We start from the raw sequence: 26,416 nt of genomic DNA on the forward strand, positions 1-26,416 counted from the left end.
CTTCTGTGATGGCCTTGCTTCTTCTTTTGCCTTCTCATAAGGATTCTGTATTCGAGTTCTTCAGCGATCCTAGAAAACCAATTGGATTTTCTACTCGAAAGCATGAAATATATTATGGACATCACAATGTTATACCAAAAGAAGAAGAAAAACAAATGGCCTTTGCTTTCTCCTTGCCATCATAATTTTGTGCTCCAGCTCTTCAATGATTCTTACAAGCCATTTCAGGTTTCCAGTTGAAATCATGAAATATATTATGGATAATCCAATACATAGCCCACTTCCATAGCCCATAAGAGCAGCTTTCCAAAAATGACACAGGAATTCAGAATTGCTCTCTTCATCGTCTAGCTGTCCAGATACGGCATGATTTGTCCCTGATACACGATCATCGCCACAACTTCTTGTAAAGGGAAATCCACGTAATCCATCATTGCCTTCATATGAATTGTTCTCAAAGGTATGAAATTGATTTCCTTGAGGAATGCACCCTTCGAGATGATTGTAGGAGAGATTTAAGACTTCAAGAGATGTAAGAGAAGCAAACCGTGCTGGTATCTCTCCTACAAGATGGTTACTTCACAGGTCCAATGATTCAACCAAGGATAAACTTCCAAGTGACGGAGGTATATGACCTTGTAATCGATTATGAGATATATTCAGCACACGAAGTGCAATGAGATCTCCCATAATACTTGGAATATTTCCTTCAAATTTGTTGTTTGAAAGATCAACATTGGCGTACAAAAACAAGATTCTCACAACTTCAAATTTTAATCCCTTTGTCACGAAAGCTACCGTATCTTGGTAATATCGACTTCCTTCATCACTTGGTGTGTTCAGCGTTTGATGAACTGTCCTCATGGCTTTCAAATGTTGAAACAAACCCGGTGGTATGTTTTTTGTGAATGCATTGGAGGAGAGATCTAATATTTGAAGCTGAGGGAACATGTTTTCAGTTGTTAGAGTTCTGATGGCTCCATGAAGTTTATTGGATCTCAAGCTTAGGACTTTCAGCTTTGGCAGAGCTCCCAACCACACGGGGAATGTGTCGTTGAGATGATTGTCTCCTAAATCAACAACTTCGAGTTGTTTGCAGTTGATCAAGGATTATGGGATTTTTCCCTCCAGCTTATTCCCATGAAAGTTGAAGCTTTTGAGTGCACTTCCAGTTCTAAAAGTCGTTGGAAGAGTCCCTGAAAGACTGTTCTGGTGCATATCCAGAACTTGGAGGGCACTGATATTACCCAAACATACCGGAATTGCTCCCTTCAAGTTGTTTCCTGCCAAATCTAGCATTACCAGTGACGTCGAATTGCAAATAGACGAAGGGATCTCCCCACTGAGATTATTATGGGATATTAAGAAGAATCTTGTGGACATTGGTGGAATAGGTAGTGAACCTTGAAGAAAATTGGACCGCAAATCAATGACATTTGCAGATTGAAGAGGAATTGACTCAACACTTTCCAGCATGTTGTGGGATAAATTAAGATGTTTCAATGAATACATCCAGTTAGACCATGGGATTTTTCCTTCAATCTTATTATTTGAAAGATCCAAATGCCAAAGAAGCTTTGCGGATCTTAGAAACTCCAATTCTTTCACTTCACATGCAGCCAACCGTAAGCTCATAAGAGATCCTGGCAAAGTAACATTATGTTTGTTCTCATTGGTAAATGCAATACGATTATATGAAAGATCAAGATAACAAAGTTGCTTGAGGTCAGCAAAGAAGCTGACATCCACATGGCCACTAAAATTATTGAGAGAAAGAATAAGGCCTGTTAGGTTCACAAGGTTTTGAATTGAATTGGGAAGATGGCCTTGCAGCTGATTATTGCTTAAATCAATCCAGGTTAGTGAATTGGACTTGAAATCCTCAAACATACCAGAAACGTGGTTATTACTCAAGACTAAACGATTGAGTGACGGAAGAGAGAACATCCCTGATGGTATGGTTCCATTTAGGGAGTTATCTGAAAGGTCCATATCCAATATGTGTGTGAGATTCGATAGAGATTCAGGAATAGGCCCTCGAAGGTTGCATTTTTTAAGAGACAAAGAATGCAGTGAGGTCAGATAACCGATAGACTCAGGCAAATTACAAGAAAAATTCACGCCACTGAGATCTAACTCTACGAGAGATGCACTGCTGTTCCATTTCGTCTTTGGAAAATAACCACTGAGCTTATCATTATTTTGTAAGACAAGTGTTTCCAGTCTGGGAAGGTGAAAAATACTCTCAGGTATTATCCCATACAATCCTGTAGATCCAAGGCTCAGAGTTGTTAAATGAGAAGAAAAATTCGGAGGAATAGTGGAAGAGATGTTTATGGAAGTAAGATGAAGCTCTCTTAATTGAGTCAAATTCTGAAGGAGCATTTCAAAATCGTGAGGTCCAAATTGAAGCATTTCTCCTGAGAAATAAAGAGATTGTAACTTGGAAAGGTGAGAGATTTCAGAAGGAATTCGACCTGAGAAATAGGAGTCAGAAAGATCAAGATGCCTCAAGCTCGAGAACCTGCCAAATTCAGGCGAGATGTTAGTATTAGAGAAGTTATTAGAAGAAAGGTCGAGCCTTTGCAGATAAGAGAGTCGGAAGAGGCTGCTATTGGAATCAATCTTTCCTACAAGACCACTGCAACTAAGATTAAGTTCAATGACATGACCAGTCGTCTCATTGCATACGACTCCATCCCATGAACAACAATCTCTGCTCATATTCCATGAACTCGTATAAGAGTAGGAACTACACGTAACTAATGAGGTATCTACGATAAGTGTTCTCTTGAATTCTAGAAGAGCGGAGCTTTGGTCTTTGCGGCATATATGAGGTATGGATGAACAAAAAGAAAGCTGACAGAAACAGAGAAAGAACAGAAATGAGAATTGGCTAGACCCCATGTTTAGCATCAAAGAGTTTTAGAGTAAATTGGCAGTGAAAATCAAGAAAAGGCTACATAGATATATATATAGGCAGACTTCATTGTTCATTACCAATATAGTATTTGCCACTTTAATATCATCATTAATGCAATCAGCAACTTTATTGGATATACCTCTCCAAACTTAACATATGGTCTTAAATATGTTACGTGAAAAGTTGAAACTAAAGAGTTTTGCGAAAAATAAAATGGACAAAGATATTCCTTTTCAAAGGAACTAACAAGGAATGTTAATATGTTGTATTTTTCCATGGAAATTTCAAATGAACTAAAAGGGAAATGTGTTTCTCCAAATGTTAGCAAATTTAGTAGCTCTCTATCATTCACACCATGTCTTTGTACTTTTTTTATTAAAGAAATTCTTATCATTCTAAAATCAAAATTAGGTTTTTAAATTTTTGTCTTTTATTTTCCATGTGTTACACATCTACATGTTCTTTACAAGTAAACAAAACTATATACTAAGAAAGAAGAAAAAAATCCCTCAAAAAGATTACAAGCTTACAATGAAGTAGGTAAATCATCATTTTTGTTTAGTATGTCGTCATAAACAATTCACAAATTATTAAAATTATAAAAGAAAATGAATTGTTGCAAATCATTTTATATAAGTTGCATATCTAAATAAAATATACCGATTCAATAGTGCGGTTATTGTTTTTATAAAAAAAATTGTTAAGCATGGCCAAAAGTTCTATCGCCCTTTTATAGAGGTCATTTTTATAGATCACTCACTTTTAGAGGACCAAAACACATATAATGAAACTACAAGGGCTTATATGTTTTAAACTTACATAAGAAGGATGCAACGTGCAATTTTCCCCAAATATTTCTTATTTCCCTCTCATATAAAACTCCATTCCTTATCCCCTAGCTGCCGGCTTCAGTCACAAAATCTCCGGCCAACTTTCCGGCAAGCGTCTTGGCAGGTATGTAATTCGATATTAAAGCTCTAAAGCAAAAAGGGTTTTGATTCTTTTGACTCCTCGGAGTCAAAAATTTGAAGTTTATGGGTTCGGAATTTAGTAGTTTTGAGTTTTGAATTAATAATTTGTATGTACCTGCTTTGTACACTCTAGCTTCGCCCCTTGTACAGATTGAGCTTATATGTGCATAGTGTTCTCTTTATATTTCTAAAAAGATGGGATTTTTACTTCTTGAACATGGGATTTTTAGGTCAATAATGTAGCAACTTTGTGGTTGTGGCAAGAATTGTCATCACTTACATTGTATTTGAAGTTGGAGATGATGAGTGAGGCATAATCATACAATGCTCGAGTAAAAGCAGTAAAATTGGTGTTGTAAACTTAGGTAGGCACTACATTGAGAGTGAAATGGACCCTGATAGAGCAAAATGTAATAGAGGATTTTTATAGTTGTCTTCAACTAGGTTGGGATTGAGACATAGTTGGTTGATTGACTGATACGTCTTTGTGTATTTTCTTGTTTTCTCGTTTGCATTCCTTTTAATACGTAATGAGTAGATATGCAATTCAATGTCTTTTGAGGTTTATCTATTCTCGTTTCAATTCTAGCAATGAAATCTTATCTTTATGTGACCTTTTCAGTTGTGGCGCAGATAATATATGCCAGTCCTACATTAAATGTTTTGTGTTGGTTCCTTTTGACTCGAAACAAATTAACTTTCCGTCTCATATTGTAATTTGATGCAGATTAACTTTCTTCAGTTACCTGTCCAATAAGCATAAGTTTGCTCACCTCTTTAGTGGCTCAAATTTCATGGATTCAACCTTAATTTGCTACTATACGAGCAAAGGAAGCTTTTTTTTCTATAGTTTTAATACAACATAGGCTTGTTTTGTTTCAGGGAAACTGCTCTGGTAGTTCTATGTTCCTATTGGAGGAAAATGGTCTAGAGGGAGTACTGAGTAGAATAGTAATATTATCAATGCAGTATTAAAATGCTTATTATCTTCAATATGGTGTTCTCTGTAGCCATTTTGAAAATTAAGATCAAAACATTAATTTTGAATATTTCATGTTGCGCCTGCAAGATGACCACACTTAGATGAATTTCTTTCAGCGTTTATAAATGATCAAATTCAGTTTCAGCACTGTTCCCACTCCGTATGTGCCTTCCTTTTTCATTTGTTAAGTATGTGGCTTCATTTTCAATTAGTTAAGTGGAAAATAGCTTTGAGATGTTGCGCCTTATGATCAGTGACATCTTATGATCTCATGACTTTATTGACTGGTTTACTGGAAATAACACTTGCAGGTGGTTTATTTAAGTATTTCTGAACAATTTATTCATGCATGTACATTAGAGGGTGAAATAAAGAGGGTCATTCTCTTGAAGTACGAGTTGTTTGATGGGGATAGAGTTTGCTCTTATTCAAAATTGCATAGTAGCTACTGGTGAAAAATGGCTTATTTGAATTCACGTTATCAATTACCTGTCTCAGACTAGCTGGTGGTGTTATCTCTTATCTGTCATGCATTATCTTTTCACTTGAAGGATCTTCCCGCGATTGAATATACGGAATTTGCTTTTGATTTCTTCTCGTGTTTTGAGAAAGAAAAAAGGGGTCTCTTTCCTTTTGTTCACTTGGCTTATGCTCTTACTTTGTGAATGGTTTTTACATTTTCTCATGCTCTGTCCTGCTATATGAATCCATGACCTCACTGATTTTTGTTCTCTGTTTGCCGTTGCGAATTTCTGAACAAATATTCATGTATTCACTTGATTTCTGGTTAATTATAGTATAAATATTAAAATATGCTAGACATTACGTCTTATATATGATTCATTCTTATCTTGCATTGCTTCCTACAGAGTTGTTGTCAAAATATTTGTTTTGGCTGGTTCATTAAGTTCAATGCATGCTTCAATTAGCTAATTTGATTGTGCCACTTTCTATTTAATTTTCTTTCTTCCTGTTGCTCAGGCTTAATCTGAAACAGTGGAAATCAGAGAGAAACCGAGGGAAAAAACAAAAAAGTAATGGCAAAACCATCACAACCAATTCGAAATGAGAAGGAGATAAAAGAGACTGATACTGCGGCATCCACCAACAATAATGAGAGCAGCAAAAAGAAGGTGACAAGAAAGTTGCCAAGCGCGAGAGAGCTTGTATCACACTATGAATCACAAGGCATTGACTCTCAAGAAGCTTCCTTTAAGGTCATTGAGGATCTCCAGGGTGCTCTTTTCAGGGTGATCAGCACCTCTCGAAATGACAAGAATCGCAATAATAATAGGAATGTGTCATCTGAAACCTCTAGAAAACTCGATGTTATCAATGCTCGACTGCTCAGCCTTGACATGAAAGTTGATTCCAAGCCAGGCTACCCTCAAACCCTCGCCATCGGGATGGCCTCTGGTGGCCTTCTTCAAGTGCTCCCTCGTGTTGCAGAATCGCTTGTCCAAATCTGGAACTCTGTTAGAAATGCTACCAACTCAAAACAGTAATAGACCAAAAATCTTGTTGGTTAGCAATGCTCTCTTGTAGTCATGGTTTTTCTACTTCTGAAGTAGAGTTTTGTTGAACTTATGATATGCCAAAAAAATAGAAAATTGTTCTCTTAAGGCCCTTTCTTTTATGAGCATTGTTCAACCTAGTGTCATGTATCACAGATTTGGCTGATATGCAGTTGTTGTCACTCAAAGATTATGGTCTTTATTTCTGATGAGCGTAACGTTTGCATACAGTCTATACTCTTTTTACTCAACTCATGAAATCACATTGAATATATTATTAATATTTTACTTATAATTCTTCTCTTAATATAGTCAAATTTCTTTATAACGATCTCGTTGGTTTGAAATTTCATATTTTATTCTCCACATTTAACTTTTCTTTTTCATTTGATGATATAAAAAATTCAAAAAAAACAATCTTGTCGTATTTTCTTTATTATTAATTGTTGATAATAATAATGCTTAGAGGCTATCACTATCATTGTGCTCCCAAAGCAACGTGGGCACTCACCTAAAGAAGATAATATATGCACAAAAAAGATACATTTTGTACACATTTATAAAATTTAGTAAATCTACACCTTCCATTTTGTACTTATCCTTTATCAACCATTTTGATCTCTCCATGTCATCAATATTTATCCTCTAAGTTTTCCTTTTATATTTTTTCACTTTCCATCTCTACCCTTTTATACTCACCCTCCGATCGAGAGTTTTTTTAAAATATTTTTTTTATTTTGTAACAAATAAAAATAAAATTTATATATATTTTAATATATTTGTTGCATTATTTTGTAAACCATTTGTCCTCCAACGAAGAGTCTTTTTGAAACAATTTCTTTTTATTTCTTAAGAAATAAGAATAAGATTGGCATATATTTCATTGCATTTTTTGTATTATTTTATAGATTAGTCGATGTGCTCGCAAGCAAAAGTAAAAGTAAGAAAAAAGTCAACTGAGGGCATTATTGTAAATAAGTTCAATAGTGTGCCTTGTCTTTTACTGTATATATGAGAACGTGACTCTTATTACTTTCTCTCTCTACATATACATACAAAATATACATATGTATATTCACTAGCATTATTGGGAAGACATGGGGAATGCGAATGCCAGAGAAGACGGCGCCGCCGGAGACGGCGACGGCGACGGTCAGGTATCGGGAAGAAGATCTAATGTTGAATCTGGAATAGTAGAAGATCACCGCGCCCTGAACTCGCGAGTGCCTTCGGCTGACTTGATGGTCAATTCTCCTCCGCAGAGTCCACATCGTTCAGCTTCACCACTCTTGTTCGGACCTCAGGTTTCCATTTTTATGCTCATTTTATCCTATTTATTATATATACATATGAAATAGGATATGTGTATGTGTTTGTTTGTGGTGTTGGTGATTCAAAGGGGATTTAGGATTTGGTGTGGAGTAGAGCTCAAATGAGGTCTAATTTGAGCTTTAGATATAGTTCATTTGTTCAATATGTAAACTTTTTTTTACCTTTTTGGAGATTCAAACTAAGAATTTTGTCTTAAAAATGTATTTTTTAAAGGAAGGACAGGGTTTTGATCAATATTAGAGTACTGTTAGAGTCCTATGTTAGTTGGGGAGGGGAAGGGACTGGCAATGCTTATATGGATTTTGATAATCCTCCCTTAATGAGCTAGCTTTTGGGGATGAATTAGGCGTTAGTATCGTATATTTTACTTGGTATCCGAGCTGGGTCTTGGCTTTGTTTATATGGATTTGAGCAATCCTCTCTTAGTGAGCTAGTTTTGGGGGTTGAGTTATACTCAAATGTCATATCTTTACATGGTATTAGAGTTGGGTCCATTCGCATTCAAGCTCCTTGCCCACACTACAGTTGGACCTGTTCGTGAAGGGGTGGTTAGAGTTCCACTTTGGTTGTAGAATGAACGGATGGTCTGCTTATATGGACTTGGGTGAGCTAGGTTTTTGGGTTGATTTAAACTAAGTATCATATCTTTACAAGTACCAGAAAACACAAAGGAAAGGACTTGTCTCCATTTAAGTATTTAAGTAATCTAGCAAATGATGAGCGAATGCAGTGTAAGGTCTGTGCCATTTACAGTGTTCTGTCTTTTCCACATATAAAGTTTGCTCACCATGGGGTATATACTTGAGAAAAGATGAATCATTTGCCCTTTAAAACATCTATGATTTCTTTTTATTTAAGTGCACTTCTTACCATATTGATATGATGAGAATCACAACTTATAGTACTTATTGTTTTGTTTCCAAATGTCTAAATTCTAATTACAAAAAATGAGTTGATCTAGCCTGATTTACTGCAAAAGTTGGTCACATTGACTCTTCTTTAGAAAATGTGCCAAACATATTAGGATGGAAGAAGTAATCATTTTTAAATGGTTTAATCGTATGATGGTCAGCTAAGGTGGTGGATGCACCCACACCCTATGCAATTACTCTGCATGTTATACTGCCCGTCTGTATGCCTTTGAGTTGCGGTGATGTGTCTGCATCTATAGGGGAGAGTTGCAAATTGATTGTAGTGCTGTTCATTATGTGCTTAACTGTGATTTGTTGTGTTTTCCCAATGTAGTAGCGATGAAGTGTTCTGCTTGACACTAAATTGAAACACCTATAGGAACAACCATTACAACATCCTGATCCCAGATCGGTAATATGAATCCTCTATTTTCATTCCACTTCTATTAGGTTTTCATGCTATTCCTATGTGAATTTCCTTCAGGAAAATGCTGAATGAACTCTTCTTTCTGTTTAGTTGGAAGCTTGCATTATAGGGCTTGCTTGAGTGTTGGCCTAGCCCTCTGTTAAATGGGAAAAGGGAAAGCATCTCATGGCCTGTCTATTTGTTGGGTAAAACAGACAACTAATTTATATTAGCAAGGTACATGAAAAAACAAAAGGAACTTATGCCAGTCAAGCAAGCTATAATGTTTCTGTATTAGAATGTCTGGCACTAATGACACCTAGTGCATCCGGGAGCAGGCGGCGGGTGCAGAAATGTTATGCTGTAATCTTAGTAGGACTGGTGAAACCTTTTAGTCAATCTGTAGTCAAGTGACAGTTTTTCTGCTCTGAATAATTCACTCTTATTCACTTTGGCTGATTTTTTTTCCACCTTATATATGATGAATATTCTTCATGTTTTGTAATCAGCACTATCACTCAAAATTTAGGCTTTTCAAAGTGGACAGAAGGGAATAATGTCCCTCTGAGGTTGGCAATTACCAAAGCAAGCACCTCTTATTTTTAGTTAACGGAGATAGACCAGAGCAGTTAATTGCTTCTTGGGCACCCCAATTGTACCTCATAAATACTTACGACTGACTAGTTTCGAGACTAAACTCCTCTTTATCATCCTTTTCAGGTGCCAGTAGTTCCTTTACAAGGAGGGGATGGCAATCCTGTTAGCAATCAAATGTGGGGCAATGAATGCGAGGATGCCTCTGATCATTCACTAGAGGGTGGCATACCTACTTTGATAACATGGAGTTATGGTGGTAATAACGTTGCTATCCAAGGATCTTGGGACAACTGGACATCAAGGTATACTCTGATTCAACCAAGTACTAGCTGTTGCGATCATTCCTGTTAATGGAGTTTCTGAATGTATCCACTAATGATATTTGCTTGCAGGAAAATTCTCCAAAGATCAGGCAAGGACTATACCGTTCTTTTGGTCCTTCCATCGGGTATATATCATTACAAATTCATTGTGGATGGAGAAGTTAGATATATTCCAGAACTTCCATGTGTAGCAGATGAGACAGGCGTCGTCTTTAATCTTCTTGATGTTAATGTAAGTGAGAATTCTGTTTCCTGATACATTATCACAGCGGAGGCATCTTTGATAATCAGCACATTAATGCATAAACATGTGTTTTATAGTCTATGTACCTGCTGTTCCCTGATAATTTGTTTGGCTCATAACACGTCCTTCATACAGGACAATGTTCCAGAGAACCTTGAAAGTGTTGCAGAGTTTGAGGCCCCACCATCACCTGACTCTAGCTATGCGCAAGCTTTGATGGGAGAGGAGGATTTTGAAAAGGAGCCAGTGGCAGTTCCACCGCAACTTCATCTAACTGTTCTTGGTTCTGAAAACTCAGAAGAAGCACCTTCTTCTCCGAAACCCCAGCACGTAGTACTAAATCACCTCTTTATAGAGAAGGGATGGGCTTCTCAATCCGTCGTTGCTCTTGGTTTAACGCATAGATTCCAGTCCAAATATGTCACAGTTGTCCTCTACAAGCCTTTGAAGAGGTGACCACTCCGTGTTTACAATCAAATCTTTCTAGAGCTTTGTCAGTGTGGCTGCTTTAAGATTTCCACTGTTTATAGACCTGCTCAATGTTCAAACTTCCTTTAACCTCTCCTCTGTTGTACAATAGTTTCAAGCTTTATCAGCAACGCATATTCTTCTTTCTTCACCTTATCTTTTTGGTGATTTTATGTTCATAATGTTTTTTTAATCACAAAAGGATTAATGTGCAAACTGAAACGCAATTCACCACCAATGCATCTTTTGAAAGACTGAGAAGAAAATAATTTTCTGTTGTCGAACAAAATATCTCTTCCTCGACTGGTTCTTGTTTTTTGTGGTTTATTATTTTGGAATTCAGTGAACTAATTGTAGCTGGCATAAGATTTTATATTGCATATAACTACTTGTCATTAAAGCCTCACTTTTCATGGCCAAATATTGCTACACACTTTATGCAAACAGGATTTAACGATAATACATCTAACAAGAGTAATATTATTAGTGATTATTTCTTCTTCTGCAATTCCTTTGCCTTGGCTGCTTCTTTCTCCTTCCCATCAGTATTTTGTGTTCCAGCTCTACAATGATTCTTGCAAGCCAGGTTTTCCAGTTGAAAACATGAAATATGTTATGGGTAATCCGATACATAGTCTACTTCCATAGCCCGTAAGAGCAGCTTTCCAGAAATGAATATTTCAGAATTGCTTTTTTCATCGTCTAGTTCATATACGATATACCTCATTTGTATCTAGTTTATTGCCATGCAGGTGGTCAGTGAAGTTCCATTGTTGAAAGTTGTTTGAAAGATCCAAACTCCGAAAATTCTTTGCGGATCTTAGAAACTCCAACTCTTTCACTTCACATGCGGCCAATTGTAAGGTATCAAGATATTCAGGCCAAGTAAAATTAACTTTGTTGTCATTGGTCAATGAGATATTACTATATGAAAGATCAAGATAATAAAGCTGTTTGAGGTCCGAAAAGAAGCTAAAATTATTTAAAGAAAGACCAAGTTTTGTTAGGTTCACAAGGTTTTGAATTGACCCTGTAGTTGATTAATCCACATTAGTGAATTAGACTTAAAATCCTCAAGCTGACCAGTAAAGTAGTTAGAACCCAAGCTTAAAAGTGTTACTGATGGAAGGGAGAACACCTGATGGTATCGTTCCATTCAGGGAGTTATCGTAAAGGAACAAATCCTTTATGTGAAATAGATTCAGGAATAGGCCCTCTAAGGTTACAAGATGGAAGAGACAAAAAACTCAGTGAAGTTAGATAGCCAAATTATTCACTCCAGGGAGATTTAGCACTATGAGAGATGCACTGCTGTTCCATTTGATCTTTGGAAAATGAATGAGCACTGAGCTGATCATTGTTTTCTAAATGAACTTCTTCCAGGTTGGAATCCTGCAAATCCCAGCCTTAGAGTTGTTAAATGAGAAGAAAAATTCAGAAGAGATGTTTATGAAAGTTAGATCAAGCTCTCTAATTTAAAATCGTGAGCTACGAGTCGTAGACTACCAGTACCAGTACCAATAGGAGAGAGACTAAGAGAATGTAACTTGGAAAGATGAGAGATTTCACAAGGAATTTGACCTGAGTAAGAAAGATCAAGATGCCTCAAGCTCGAAAACATGCCAAATTCAGGGGAGATACGAGAACAGGAAAAGTTATTACCAGAAAGATCAAGCCTTTGGAGATGAGAGAGTCGGACTAAGCTGCTATTGGAATCAATCGTCCGGTCCCAACAAGTCCGCTGCAGCTGAGGTCAAGTTCAATGACATGGCCAGTGATGTCACTGCGTACGATGAACTCGTTTTTGGATTCAGTTTTACAAGGGAAATGGTTTGATGTTTGTGAGGTAATATGGATATTGAAGAAACTTCATGACAGAGAAACACAATTAAGAGCATAACTGCATACCCCATTTTTAACTTCAAACACTTCCTAACTATGCAATAAAGGTATGCAACTATAGATATATAGGCACATATTTGTTTAACAAAGTCCAACTTGGATTGCAGTAGTAATAGTTATCGATTTTGGCATTTTTATTTATCATTTTGGTGCTAATATATCATAAGTTCATTAGGTATTTTAATATCTAATTGCTTGATTAACATATATTAGTATAGTAAACTTTAGCATTAGTCTAAACTAATTATGGAGACTTAAGGAGCTGTCGAGCTAGGAGAAGATAGAATTATGTTGAAGGATATGAATGAATTAGAATACTATCTTGTTATTTTTTTTAAAAAAGCGTAACATAATTTTATTGCACAATGTAAGACAATTATTGTTGCTTAAAAACTGATTGGCATTCGTTTCGATTCATTGCCATAACTTCTTCTTCCCTTTATCCACTTCCATAGACACTAGATCCTCGCTGTAATCAAAATATTTTAGTTAAACATCAACTGATGCTGAGCCTTTTGAAATTATTGGAAATGAAAGATAATGATAAGTATATTGCGCCGATTAGTTACCTGAAATCAAAACTTAGAAATGATTGTTTCTTCTTCTGTAATTCCTTTGCCTTCGATGCTTCTCTTTCCTTCCCCTCATAATTTTGTGCTCCATCTCTAGAATGATTCTTGCAAGCCATATCGGTTTTCCAGTTGACAACATGAAATATATTATGGATAATCCGATACATAGTCCACTTCCATACCCCATAAGAGCACCTTTCCAGAAATCACTCTGAAATTCAGAATTGCTTTCTTCATCGTCTGGTCCAGATACGGTATCATTTGTATCTAATACCCCAGCATCGCTGCAACTTTTTGAAACAGGGAATCCACGTAATCCATCATTGCCTTCATATGAGTTGCTCTCAAAAGTGTGAAATTGAGGTCCTTGAGGAATGCATCCTCGGAGATGATTATGGGAGAGGTTTAAGAATGAAAGAGACGTAAGAGAAGCCAGTTGTTGTGGTATCTCTCCCGAAAGCTGGTTTCCTGATAGGTCCAATGATTCAACGGAAGATAAATCTCCGAATGATGGTGGTATATGACCTTGGAATCCATTACGGGATAAATTTAATGTATGAACTGCAATGAGATCCCCCATGATACTTGGAATTTTCCCTTCAAATTTATTACTTGAAAGGTCGATAACAGTGTACAAATACAAGATACTCACAATTTCACGCTCAAATCCCTTTGTTACGACAGCTACCGTGTCTTGGTAATATCCATCACTTGGTGCCTTCTTTGATGGATCAATTGTCCTCATGGCTTTCAAATGTTGAAACAAACCCGTAGGTATGTTTTCTGTGAAGTCATTGGAAGAGATATCCAATATTTGAAGCTCAAGAAACATGTTTTCACTTCCTAAAGTTCTAATGGGTCCATGCAACTTATTCGATCTCAAGCTTAAAACTCTCAACTTAGGAAGAGTTCCCAACCACATGGGGAAGATGTCATTGAGGTCGTTATCTCCTAAATCAAGAACTTGCAACTCTTTGCAATTGGCCAAAGATTGAGGAATTTTCCCCTTTAGTTTATTGCCATGTAGGTTGAAGCTTCTAAGTGTTCCAGTTCTGAAAGTCATTGGAAGAGTCCCAGAAAGATTGTTGTGCTGCATATCAAGAACCTCAAGATGACCACTCAAGTTGCCAAAACATTGCGGAATCGCTCCATTCAGATCATTTCCACTTAAATCTAGAACTTGTAGTGCTGTTAAATCGCAAATAGATAAAGGGAGCTCTCCACTGAGATTATTATGTGACAGTGTCACAAACTGGAGAGTAGTGATATTACCCAAACATTGCAGAATTTTTCCTTTCAAGTTGTTTCTCGACAACTGCAGGAACATGAGGAATGTCAAATTGCATATAGATGAAGGAATTTCCTCAATCAGATTGTTGTCATGGAGATACAGAACTCGCAAGTTTCTCAAATTACCAAAGGAAGAAGGAATTGAACCAGTGAGTTGATTATTGGATAATGTCAGATGATAGAGGATACTAAGATTCCCCAACTCACTAGGGATTAGGCCAAATAGTTGATTATTGAATAATTCCAGACCATTGAGGTTTTTCAGATTCCCCATCTCTCCAGGAATTAGGCCAGTGAGTTGATTATCATAAAGTTGAAGATATTTGAGCTCAGTTAAGTCACCTATAGTTGTTGGAATTATACCAGAAAGATTGTTTGTATGTAAGATTAGTTCCTGAAGTGACTTCATCGTCCCTATTTCTGCGGGAATGGAACCAGATAATTCATTGAAGGGAGCAGAGAACAATTTTGCATTGGTCAAGTTGCCTATTTCTGGAGGGATATGACCTGTTAATTGGTTTGTTTCAAGATAAACTCCAACAACATTGACAAGTCTTCCTATTTCTTTAGGAATAGAGCCAGAAAGGTGATTATCATAAAGATACAAATAGGACAAGTTGTTCAAATTCCCCAATGAAGCAGGAATAGAACCATTAAGAAAATTGGTATACAAAGCTAATTCAGTTAGAGACCTTAGGTAACCTATTTCTCGTGGAATGGGACCACTTAAATGGTTGTCAAAGATGTGGAGGGTCTCAAGCTTGGCTAGTGACCCGATTTGTGGCGGAATTGTGCCTGAAATCTGATTCATGGACAAGTCAAGATAGACAAGATTAGTGAGATTACCAATCTCAGGGGGAATGGTTCCTGAAAAATTGTTCAGGCTAAGTTCAAAATATTCAAGGAAAAGGAGAGATGAAAACGGAAAAGCATAGAGGGTACCAATGACACTAGAATTTGTAATGTTCAACCTGTTTACCCTACCATTTAAGCATATAACTCCGTACCAGCCACAGCATGAGTTAGAACTTGGTGTCCATGAAGCGAATAAGGAGTTGTTCTGGTTCTTGAAAGTTGCTTTCCATTTCAGGAGGGAAGTTGCTTCCTCGATCGAAGCAAAAGTAACTGTAAGGAGATATAAAAGAGTGAAAAACTGAAGTAGTTTGCTCATCATATTTGAATTTTACTATTTGGATTTCAATGAACTATAACTTAGGATTTAATATTGTTCAACACAAGTCAAGTTTTTGCACAGAGTGTCCCTCCAATTATCTTCTTTCTTGCACCTAGAAGTATTAATGCAGTTCTTTGAATTATCAAGTAACTGCAATAAGTCTTGTTGTGGAAATTTCAGTCCCTTCAACTTTGAATTTCCATATTTAAATAAATTACTTGCGAATTTTATAATAAAAAGGAGAGAGAAAAGGGGAAAAGTCAAGTAAGGACTGCTGCCTCCATATCAAATCATCAATCAATTCCAAGTTCACAAAATGTTGTCATTCTCAAATCAATGCACAAATGCTAACAATTTTTTGATTCCATAATGTACGTAATTGATTCTAAGTTCGACCTTGACCTATAGTTATCTCGATAGCAGCTGACACTACATCAAAAATGATCTTAATAGCTTAATATTAAAAGTAATTATTTCATCTTCTGTAATTCTTTTACCTTCGCTGCTTCTGTACTGTCCCCCCCTCATAATTTTGCGCTCCATCTCTAGAATGATTCGTGCAAGCCATATCGGTTTTCCAGTTGACAATATGAAACATATTATGGATAATCCGATACATAGTCCACTGAAATTCAGAATTGCTTTCTTCATCATCTAGTCCAGATACGATATCATTTGTATCTAATACCCGAGCATCGCTGCAATTTTTTGGGTCAAGTTCAATGACATGTCCAGTCATGTCATCGCATATGACTCCGTCCCATGAACAACAATCTCTGCTCATATTCCATGAACTCGTTTTTGGATAAGGCTTCGGACAATTAGAAGTGAATGAGGGATGTATAGTAAAGGCCTGCTTGAATTTTAGAAGGGAAATGGTTTGATGTTTGCGAGGTAAAGGATTGTCAAGTCCTTGCATGATGAAAATTTCAAATGGAAGTTACTTAACAATCATATCCCTTTCACTTTGATGTGATTACAGCTTACTCTTTACTCTAAATTCCATGGATTTAGAAAACTTTAGTTGATTAGTATAAAGACTTTAGTAGAGGCAATTTGATCATTAATGTAAACAAAGATGTGACACATGTTAATTCAGATTTAGTCGTCTGTTTCAAAATAAGTGTATTTTTAGTTCGATTACTTCATATTTACACAATATACGAACTAACTAAATTTCCACATGATGAACTTGCAGGCTTAAAAAACTTGAGCATTTTCAGAGAAAAATGGAAGACGATAACGTATATTAAGTAAAAAATAACAAGAACGAATACACAAGAATCAGAAATATCAACAAAATTAGTCGCGCAGAATAAAAAACATAAAATCCTCAATTGTAACAAGGTTCAAAATAACTGAATTTAGGTAAGTTGAGTTGATCAGTTCTCACTTGGCCATCATGACCTTGACGAACTCGTCATAGTTGATCTGTCCATCACCATCCACGTCAGCTTCACGAATCATCTCGTCAACCTCTTCATCTGTAAGCTTCTCGCCTAGGTTTGTCATGACATGGCGTAACTCAGCTGCAGAAATGAATCCATTCTGATCCTTGTCAAACACTCTGAAAGCTTCCTTCAGCTCCTCCTCAGAATCAGTGTCTTTCATCTTCCGAGCCATCAAGTTAAGGAACTCGGGGAAGTCAATGGTTCCATTTCCATCAGCATCAACTTCATTGATCATGTCTTGAAGCTCAGCCTCAGTTGGATTTTGTCCCAGCGAACGCATCACGGTTCCAAGCTCCTTAGTGGTGATGCAACCTGTAGAAAAATTTGGCAATAATTATGAAAAATGTCTTGATATTGTGTTACAAATCTTACAACAGTACTCAAAAAGTTTTTTTTTTCTTAACTTATTCATTCTCCCGGAAAAGTTCTAGACAAGCACGAAACAACGAGAATAGCTGAACAAAACTAACACACCATTAACCGCATCCATTACTTAAAATTATAAAATATATAGGAAAAACAGGGAAAATCTTTTCAATGGGAGGACAGACCAAATTTTATTTCCATCGATCCAATGCGAAGGGTTTGGTTAGATAAGCCAGATTCCACCAAGTATACAAAAAGTGGAACCTAACCATACATGTTTCTGATTATATCTTCTAAATCGTCCCCACTATCAATCCATCCTTCCCCTCCAAAAGGGGATTTCAGTAGAAAATCTAATATGATACTCAAGCTAAGGATCAAGTTGGTAGTTTTTCGTGCATCTTCCCCTCCCGGAAATCAGGTTCGTCCATAATCTATTTCAACCAAAAGATGCAGTCATTCCAACCAAAAGCAGCTGGTCAGGTTTAGGTGTTGCAACTAAATTCGCTAATATAATACTACCACCTGTGAAACTTTCTAAGGATATATTTATCAGCTAGTTGGTAAGAAAAGCAAACATAAATATGTGTATGTGTGTGTACACATATATATACTTTCTTTTGAGAAAAAGTAACTGTAACATAAGTAAATATACTCCATTGATAGAAAAGCTTGAGTCTGCACCAGAATAATGAACTAACTGCTGTAGCACCCAATGATGTGGCTTAGTGGTCAATGATGTGGGTTGAGCACCATGAGGTCTCAGGTTGAATTCCCAATAGAGACAAAACACTAGGTATTCTTCCCATCTGTTCTAGCCTAGTTCTAGCCTCGATCGACAGAGTACATGATACTTGTTGACAGTGGAAGGTGACAAGTATCCCGTGGAATTAGTCAAGGTGCGTGAAAGTTGTCCCAGAGGCTCCAGGCACCACACTTATAAAAAAAAAGAGAACTAACTGCTGTATAGACATAAATATAGATAGGGAACATCAGTAATGTCTCAGGAAAGTGACTTTGCCCACAATGTCTGAAGATGGTTCTAGTCGGACCATATTTTCTTTACCATCTGAGTAAAAAGTTTCCCAAAAAGACTAGCATAAGCTTTCTTACAAGCTAAAGTGTTGTAGGGGAAATGAGAATCATACAATACCGTTACGAACGAGTTACCACATTGAACAAAATTGATTATATCCATCATTAAGCAAAACAAAGAAAAAATCAAGAATCGACAGTAGGAACCGTAGCCAAGAAACACATGAGAGGGATTCAAGCTTTCTAAGAAATGTTAACTGATTTGAGCCAAATACCATTTCAACAAGCTCATTCTAATGCAACCCTCGAATAAGTTCCCCATTTGTCAAAACCAAACCAATCTTCAAGTTCCCAGGTACAATCAATCAAACAAGTTAACAATATCAACGAATACTTAACCTGCTGACCAACTTCACAAAGGTCAATCTGACATCTAATTATACAACAAGTTGAAGTAAAACCAGGTTCAAAATCAAATCTTTATCGACATCTCAAGTTCAAACTTGTCACAGCCAAAAGCCTAGAGTTTGAGTGGATAAGAGTAAATGTTCTAGCTCATTATCTACCAAGTTTCAACTGTGCACCACTTGGTTTCAGGGATATCTTGGTTATCAAAAAAATCAAATCTTTATCAAATATATTCCACCAACAACATAGAAAGACCATCCTCACGCACCACGAAGTGTAAGTTTTCCACCTAGTAACCACAAATTTACCAGCATCCTCACCACAAAAAGATGCTAGGTCTTGGCAGTGAATATCTTCATATAATCCCTTTTCATTAGTAAAATTGGTGAATTAAGCAAAGATACAGAAAGAGAGGGACTAGAACCCATCCACTACCTCCCTTCGAACTATATAATATTGAATGAAACAATCTATCCAAATATGTCTCTCTGTATACATTAGTACATTCTACCCCCAGACCTCACCTTTTCTTTTTTGATAATCGTGGTGTCTAGACCAACTTTCACACATTCGACTAATTCTACGGATACCTACCCCCTCCCACCAGCAACATGTACCGGATATCTCTATCCAAGGCTAGGACTGGTGTAGAGAAACCACCTAGTGTCATCACTTGTCTTGGTATGTTGTTGTAATTCTCCATCTGATAAGTTTGCACTCATTTTCAAGAAGGATAACAATAGTTCCAAAGATATTCCGAACTCATACACTCAACAATATTAGATCCACTTATCCTCACTCAACATCAAATCAATCATAGATCACAAATTAGTCAACAAATAGCAACACTAAATGTGGATCTAGCCCTTCGAATCGCGTTAAGACAAATCTATTTCTTTCAGCTCAAACAATTACAACTACACATATACATAATAGACAGCAATCAGCAATCACTCAGACCCATTGACTCTAAAAGTTTTTGGATCAAAATTTTAGGCAAGGTCCAGAAAGAATAAACACATAAATATGATAGAAACAACAAAAAAGTTCAAGATTTATCAATTTGGGTGTCTTCAGAGCGATTAAAGATTCATTTTTTTTCTTAAAAAAATGTAAATTTTGGGTGTATGAAAAAAAGAATGGAAAGCATAGTCATGAAAAGCTAGCTTACCATCTCCATCTTTGTCGAAAAGGCTGAAAGCTTCCTTGAACTCAGAGATCTGATCATCTGTAAGCTGATCCGCCATGGAAGTTGAAAATGAGAGAAAAATGGGACAATAGATGAGAAGAAAAATAAAAAGAAAAAATTATGGAAGTGAGTGTCAACTTGGAAATATAGAGAGGTAGGGGGGTGGGTGGGCATATGATGTTTTTATTTTTTATAATCATAATTTTCTATTATTTCTACTTTTCTTCTCAATTTTACTTAGGTATTACTTTCTTTCGACAATACCATACGTTAAATATTTCGTATCTTTTCACCACCAAAGAATGTGTCGAAAAGATACGGAGTAAAAACATGTGTTTTTTGTAGATCGAGTCGGTTAAAGTATACTATAGTAACTTTACAAATAGGATTTGAAGAGATTAAAATTTACACAAACTTTATCCTATCTCACCAAAATGAAGAAGTTATTTCCAAAAAATCCTCGGCTCTAAAACGACATTATTGACTTGGATATGGGCTTTACCCGGGGAAAGTTTTGGGCTCATACATTTTGGCCCAAGGTAATCTGTATGACAGATAAACTACGCCCAACACCCTGACACATTGCATGAGTGGTAAATTTTTGCAAGTTTAGCCAAATCAAAAATATACATGCGCTTATGAAATTATTTATTTTGAAGTGCATAAATAGTTATTTTTGGTATCGTCATCTAATTAATATTTGTTCTATAATAATCGTATATGAAACTTTGATAACTTTAGACATTCGCATATAAGGTTTAATGCTGTGAAGGCTAAGCATCATATGTTTATGCTTGATCATTTTTATGGAAATATTTATAAAAATTAATTTAACTTTTCGTTATTTAAGTTTGATCATTTTCATGTATTCTTGTACTATATTTATACACCATTAAAATACATACATATGTCTCAAGTGTCAACAACACACACACAAAAAAAAGTCTTTTTCAAATGTTTCATTTGCAAGTGATAGTCAAAGTCAAACTAAAGTTGAAGTGCAATGTCTGTCACCATTTTCAAAATTCCTTCAACCCCATGATGAGAACCTAAACCCCCCACCCCTACCCTCACCCCGCAAGCCCAAACTCTCAACAATTCTCGTGCAATTGCTGTACCTTTTAGCTTTTCCCAACTCTTTGCTCAAATCTGGATCTGATTCATACAAATTAGTGCAAATATTCAAGCTGTAAAGCAGTGATAACAAAGAATCTCAAGTGGGGTTTGTAAAAGCTTTAATTTTTGGGTATGTGGGGTGAATTTTATTGCTATAGTTGATCAGTACCTTCTTGGGTTTTGTTCATTTTCTTGTTTCTTTTTGTTGTCCACAGCTTAGCATCAAGGTCAGGGTATGGTGAAATAGAGCTTCATTGGGTTGTCAAAAAGGAAGAAATTGGAAAAAGATTGTATTTTTAATGCTTTGAGGTGAGTTTTACTATTCGTTTATGAAGAATTATTTGTTTCAATCGAAATTGTTACCAGTATTGGAATGAAATAAGCTCAACTTTTAGTTCCAGTTCTCATTTTTAGCTTAGGAAGAAAAATGGTTTATTGGGTTTACCTGTAACTGGATTGATGGTTGTTGTGATTGTTAGCATGTTAGTGCTATTTCTGTACGCAAAGTTTTGGATTATCTGTTTTCGTCTCACATTTTGGTCAATGTGAATGCTTTTTCTCTTTGGAGCACTTGGGAGTTTTGCAGGGTTACCTCCACGAGGCGGGAAAAGGAAGAGGGTTGTGACAATTATGATCGATATTAAGAAATGAGTTTGAATGGATATATATGATTTAGTTGGAATCGAGACACAGTTGATTGATATAGTACAACATGAATATGAGATTAGGAAGTAGAGGCTATATATGATGTTGGAGCTGATAGTAGCTGAATGTTGATGAAACTCTAGCTGGAAAAAAATGCGTAGGTGTATTTAAGAAAAAGGGGATATAGATGATATTGCGGCTAATAGTAGCTGAATGTTGATGAAACTCTAGTTGGAAAAAAATGCAGTAGTGCATTTAAAAAGGGAATATAGAAGAAAATTTCATACGTGGTGATAAAAGTTTACTATTTATTGACAACGGCTATTAAAGTCACACTTATCTTTCCATATATTAAATCTCATTTACTCTAGCTTTGTCTTTATTGTTTTTAGGTTTAAGTGTTCTTCTGATGCATTGAAGCGGCAGCTCAACAAAGATTGTGGAAGATAAAGTAATCGAATGTTTTATCCAGAAAGATCCTGGAAATTCGGTAGGAGTAGAAATATAATAACTTGATATGAAAGATTCTTGGTGCTGGTAAATAGTAAGTGAATCTAATGTTGATGGATACTCATGGTAAGTTGGTCAGCGGAACGGAGGTTTGCTGAATAAATATATTGTTCTAACTTGAGTAATTGAAGGGGAGTTTTGACGAAACTGGTAAAGTAGTTGCCTTGTGACCAGGAGGTCACGGGTTCGAGCCGTGGAAACAACCTCTTTAAAAAATGTAGGTAAGACTGCGTACAATCGACCCTTGTGGTTCGGCCCTTCCCCAGACCCTGTGCATAACGGGAGCTTAGTGCACAGGGCTTTCCTTTTGACTTGAGTAAATTACCATGATTAACTAGTAAGATGCTTCATATTAATACAAAGTTGCTAAAGAGGAAGTAAAATAGTTGAACTGCTCTTATGGGCACCCTTGATGATAGAACATTAAAAGATGCAGTACTATTCTTAATCAAGCTAATAGTTTAGCTGCAGTCATGTGTGTATGCGCGCGCACAGACACTTAACACATGTCACTGGCATTATATCTGTGGATTTTCAGCATTATTATCTATACAATAAATGACCATATACTTATGCGTTAACTTTTGTCATTTATGTGTCTTGTAGAACAGGTTCTGTGCTCGTGTCAAATCAGTTAACTGAGGATTACTAAGTGAACAGGTGCAATGGAGATATCATTGTTAAAAGTTCTTCTCAGCAGCATCTCCCAATTTTTCCATTTATCATCAAGTGAAAACATAACTGATATTCTAGTTCAGAGGTATTATTGCAAGGCTGAGGATCTATTGGAGATTTTAAAGCCGATTCTTGAGGCCATTGTCGATGTTGAAGCAGCTTCCAGTGAGATGCTTCAGAAAGCATTTGCTGGACTAGCTCAATCTGTTGATGAACTGAGGGAGCTGTGTGAAACCTGGCAACCGTTGGGCAGTAACGTATATTTTGTATGTTCCAAGATCTATATCTTTATTAATGGATAAGCAGATACTCCATTTATTCGTTCCATAATTAGCGAACTGAATGAGGATGGGAATGTAGTGCACTTAAAAATAGAATTTATGGTTTATATTTAAGGAATTTTAATACTTTGAGCAGTTATATTTATTTATATTGTTGATGTGTTAATGATCTATAGGTCCTGCAAGTTGAACCTCTTATAGTAAAAACTCGAACATGTAGTCTTGAATTTCTGGAGCTACTCAAAACCTCTCATGAATGCCTTCTTGCTGATACAACTTTGACATCTCTTGAGGTAGGAGCCCAAACAGGTCATTCCGGATCTTCTTTTCCCTTATATTTGCCCTATTCCGACCTCAGCTATAATATTCCTCTCTGCTCTTTCTGTCAGTTGGAGTTGTCATCCTTACTTATGGGGATTTCTTGATGTCTTATATTTGGATTGCAGCACTGTATACTTAAAATTAAGTATGTGGATTATGAACTGATATCCATGACTATCACAAAGTCTATTAAGGCTCAAATGGAAGGCTTGGGAGCAAACTCAGACAGCTTTGCAAAACTTGCGGATTGCCTAAGATTGAAGTCGAACCAAGAGCTTTTGATTGAGCTTGTGGCCCTTGAAAAATTGAAGGAGAACGCTGAACAAGCTGAAAAGACTGAGGAAGTTGAATATATTGAGCAAATTATAGCTCTTGTTTCCCATATGCATGACTGCTTCATCACAATGAAACAGTCTCAGACCTGCAGGCCTGTGACGATACCTCCTGATTTTTGTTGCCCCCTCTCACTCGAGTTGATGACCGACCCTGTAATTGTTGCTTCTGGACAAACTTATGAGCGAGCTTTTATAAGGAAATGGATTGATCTCGGTCTTACTGTGTGTCCTAAGACAAGGCAAATGCTGGGGCACGCAACTCTCATTCCTAATTACACCGTTAAGGCACTTATTGCAAATTGGTGCGAGTCAAACAATGTAAAGCTTCCTGATCCAACAAAATCTCTGAGCTTGAATCAGGCATCTTCACTTCTAGCACATGCGTCTTCTGGCATGCCCAGGGATACACAGGGTATTCCCCTTCTGAGGGGCAATCACTCTTCATCACCTGATTCTTCTCGCTCTTTAAGCTCTCCGAGGAAGAGTTGTTCATCAAGTATGACCCAAAGAGAAGGAACATCTCCATCCCATCCCCATTCCTCTTTGGATGATTCTTTACCTGGAGTTGCTAGTAATATGCTTGCTCTGGATGTTGTAAGGATATCTATTAAGACTTCTGAAGAACGGATGGCCCACTCTGGAGAGATAAACTCACATGGTCATTGTATGTTAGCAGCCAATGAACACTCCCTTGTAGGTCATAATCGAACCACCTCAGCACCCAGCACACTATCTAATTCAAACTTTTCACCGACAATTCCTGGTGATGGAAATGAAGTGTTCTCAATGTCAGCAGCAGCTGCGACTGATGCGTGTGATGTATCAGAATCCCAACCTGCTGCTCCATTGTCTGTTCTACAAGGGGAGCCGGAATTCCCATCCATGCTGGAGACAAGAGTTCGAAATCAATCCATCTGGCTAAGACCTTCTGAGAGATTTCCTAGAATAGTTTCTTCTGCTACGGTTGAAAGAAGGGCTGATCTTTTGGAACTTGAGGAGCAAGTTAGGAAGCTGGTTCAGGATTTGAGTAGCAATTCCATTGATGTGCAAAGAGATGCCACAGCTGAACTCCGGTTACTTGCCAAGCACAATATGGATAATCGTGTTGTAATGGCAAATTGTGGTTCCATCAACTTGTTGGTCAACTTACTTCATTCAGAAGATCTGAATGTACAGGAAAATGCTGTTACCACACTTCTCAACTTATCAATTAATGACAACAACAAGTGTTTGATTGCAAATGCTGATGCAATTGAACCTCTGATTCATGTCCTACACACAGGGAGTGGTGAGGCTAAAGAAAACTCGGCTGCTACACTTTTTAGCCTTTCTGTTATTGAGGATAACAAGATGAAGATTGGGAGGTCTGGTGCTATCAAGCCTCTTGTGGATTTATTGGGAAATGGAAGTCCTAGGGGCAAGAAAGACGCAGCGACAGCTTTGTTTAACTTGTCAATACTTCATGAAAACAAGGGTCGCATTGTGCAGGCTGGTGCTGTTAAGTTCCTTGTAGAGTTGATGGACCCTGCTGCTGGGATGGTTGACAAGGCTGTTGCTGTTTTATCAAATCTTGCAACCATTCATGAGGGAAGAGCAGCAATTGGTCAGGAAGGAGGGATTCCTCTTCTGGTTGAGGTTGTTGAGCTCGGTTCTGCAAGAGGTAGGGAGAACGCGGCAGCAGCTTTGTTGCAATTATGCACTAACAGTAGCAGGTTCTGCAACATGGTTCTCCAGGAAGGAGCTGTACCTCCGTTAGTAGCATTGTCACAGTCTGGCACCGCAAGAGCCAGAGAAAAGGTACGACGATTTTGCAGAAACCTCACACTTTCCTTTCTATTCTAATCCAAGTATTCTAACGACATATATGCAGGCTCAGGGACTTCTTAGCTACTTCAGAAACCAACGGCATGGTAATGCAGGGAGGGGCTGATTTATACACTGAACAGTCAACACATACTTTTCTCAAGGTAGCTGACTATATGCTGCTTGTAAATTTGATATTGAGAGTTATTCATGTAGAGGATTTCAGCTTACTGGATACATTCTAGTAGTTGTGATAGAAAGAAGAATTATTTATGGAGGCTCTCTCTTATGAGCCCATCCGCCCATAACATTGTATGTGAATGTAGAAAAGCCTATTATACGCGAAACGAGTGTCTGATTGCATCAGTTATAAACTTGGTATATGATTGGATGAGCTACTTTATTCAGAATCATAAGATTATTGTTTTTTTAAATGAAGAAAGTATTTTTCTGTGTTTTGATTGTTTGATATGTGTTTGGATAAGAAAAAACAGTGAAGAAACAGTACATTTGAGATTTTGTAAACCTGGAATTGATTGATAATTTGATATGAAGGCAACACACACTATTAGAAAAAAAGTTTTTTTCCACCGTAAATTTGTGAAAAATTTGTGCTGTGATTTTCACTGATTTCCCAAGACAAAACACTCTGTCGACTAATTTTTGAAAATG

At 36.9% G+C, this 26,416-nt stretch overlaps 5 protein-coding genes and 1 pseudogene across 12 annotated transcripts; 3 read left to right on the plus strand and 3 right to left on the minus strand.

Moving 5' to 3' along the window:
- Positions 1-13: 13 nt before the first annotated feature.
- LOC107006599 lies at positions 14-3,271 on the minus strand (annotated as a pseudogene).
- A 489-nt stretch (positions 3,272-3,760) lies between these two features.
- Positions 3,761-6,617, plus strand: LOC107005508. Its single transcript, XM_015204118.2, has 2 exons — positions 3,761-3,877; positions 5,858-6,617. The coding sequence occupies exon 2, from the start codon at positions 5,914-5,916 to the stop codon at positions 6,379-6,381; it is 468 nt and encodes a 155-aa protein (XP_015059604.1). The 5' UTR covers positions 3,761-3,877; positions 5,858-5,913; the 3' UTR covers positions 6,382-6,617.
- An 813-nt stretch (positions 6,618-7,430) lies between these two features.
- Positions 7,431-10,827, plus strand: LOC107007178 (SNF1-related protein kinase regulatory subunit beta-1). Its single transcript, XM_015205676.1, has 4 exons — positions 7,431-7,694; positions 9,760-9,938; positions 10,029-10,191; positions 10,339-10,827. Exons 1-4 carry the CDS (start codon positions 7,488-7,490, stop codon positions 10,657-10,659), a joined length of 870 nt encoding a protein of 289 aa, XP_015061162.1. The 5' UTR covers positions 7,431-7,487; the 3' UTR covers positions 10,660-10,827.
- Positions 10,828-12,882: 2,055 nt separating this feature from the next.
- Positions 12,883-15,815, minus strand: LOC107007177 (receptor-like protein Cf-9 homolog). The gene is made up of 2 exons (XM_015205675.2): positions 13,143-15,815; positions 12,883-13,042 (listed from the first exon to the last, which is right to left on the minus strand). The coding sequence occupies exon 1, from the start codon at positions 15,607-15,609 to the stop codon at positions 13,156-13,158; it is 2,454 nt and encodes an 817-aa protein (XP_015061161.1). The 5' UTR covers positions 15,610-15,815; the 3' UTR covers positions 12,883-13,042; positions 13,143-13,155.
- A 1,010-nt stretch (positions 15,816-16,825) lies between these two features.
- On the minus strand, positions 16,826-20,267 carry LOC107007179 (calmodulin). Its single transcript, XM_015205677.2, has 2 exons — positions 20,041-20,267; positions 16,826-17,372 (listed from the first exon to the last, which is right to left on the minus strand). The coding sequence occupies exons 1-2, from the start codon at positions 20,114-20,116 to the stop codon at positions 16,999-17,001; spliced, it is 450 nt and encodes a 149-aa protein (XP_015061163.1). The 5' UTR covers positions 20,117-20,267; the 3' UTR covers positions 16,826-16,998.
- Positions 20,268-20,953: 686 nt separating this feature from the next.
- Positions 20,954-26,197, plus strand: LOC107007682 (U-box domain-containing protein 4-like). Of its 8 annotated transcripts, none has more exons than XM_015206385.2 (7): positions 20,954-21,304; positions 21,390-21,483; positions 22,212-22,550; positions 22,936-23,270; positions 23,462-23,578; positions 23,732-25,738; positions 25,812-26,197. In XM_015206385.2, the coding sequence occupies exons 4-7, from the start codon at positions 22,995-22,997 to the stop codon at positions 25,869-25,871; spliced, it is 2,460 nt and encodes an 819-aa protein (XP_015061871.1). In that variant the 5' UTR covers positions 20,954-21,304; positions 21,390-21,483; positions 22,212-22,550; positions 22,936-22,994; the 3' UTR covers positions 25,872-26,197. The 8 variants fall into 8 exon arrangements, with proteins under 8 accessions (XP_015061871.1, XP_015061872.1, XP_015061870.1 ...); XM_015206386.2 differs by having other exon boundaries at positions 22,941-23,270; XM_015206384.2 differs by having other exon boundaries at positions 22,212-22,546.
- The last annotated feature ends 219 nt before the right edge of the window (positions 26,198-26,416 follow it).

This window comes from Solanum pennellii, chromosome 12, assembly GCF_001406875.1.
Source record: "Solanum pennellii chromosome 12, SPENNV200".
Classification (NCBI taxonomy): Eukaryota; Viridiplantae; Streptophyta; class Magnoliopsida; order Solanales; family Solanaceae; genus Solanum; species Solanum pennellii.

Bases quoted from the DNA above. Each gene is read 5' to 3' on its own strand.
- LOC107007682 (XM_015206385.2), top strand. From the start codon at position 22,995: ATGGAGATATCATTGTTAAAAGTTCTTCTCAGCAGCATCTCCCAATTT. The intron at 23,579-23,731 runs GTAGGAGCCCAA...TTTGGATTGCAG, and splicing joins CAACTTTGACATCTCTTGAG to CACTGTATACTTAAAATTAA. The intron at 25,739-25,811 runs GTACGACGATTT...ACATATATGCAG, and splicing joins CCGCAAGAGCCAGAGAAAAG to GCTCAGGGACTTCTTAGCTA.
- LOC107007178 (XM_015205676.1), top strand. From the start codon at position 7,488: ATGGGGAATGCGAATGCCAGAGAAGACGGCGCCGCCGGAGACGGCGAC. The intron at 7,695-9,759 runs GTTTCCATTTTT...CATCCTTTTCAG, and splicing joins CACTCTTGTTCGGACCTCAG to GTGCCAGTAGTTCCTTTACA. The intron at 10,192-10,338 runs GTAAGTGAGAAT...TCCTTCATACAG, and splicing joins TTAATCTTCTTGATGTTAAT to GACAATGTTCCAGAGAACCT.
- LOC107007179 (XM_015205677.2), bottom strand. From the start codon at position 20,116: ATGGCGGATCAGCTTACAGATGATCAGATCTCTGAGTTCAAGGAAGCT. The intron at 17,373-20,040 runs GTAAGCTAGCTT...ATTTTTCTACAG, and splicing joins TTTCGACAAAGATGGAGATG to GTTGCATCACCACTAAGGAG.
- LOC107005508 (XM_015204118.2), top strand. From the start codon at position 5,914: ATGGCAAAACCATCACAACCAATTCGAAATGAGAAGGAGATAAAAGAG.
- LOC107007177 (XM_015205675.2), bottom strand. From the start codon at position 15,609: ATGATGAGCAAACTACTTCAGTTTTTCACTCTTTTATATCTCCTTACA.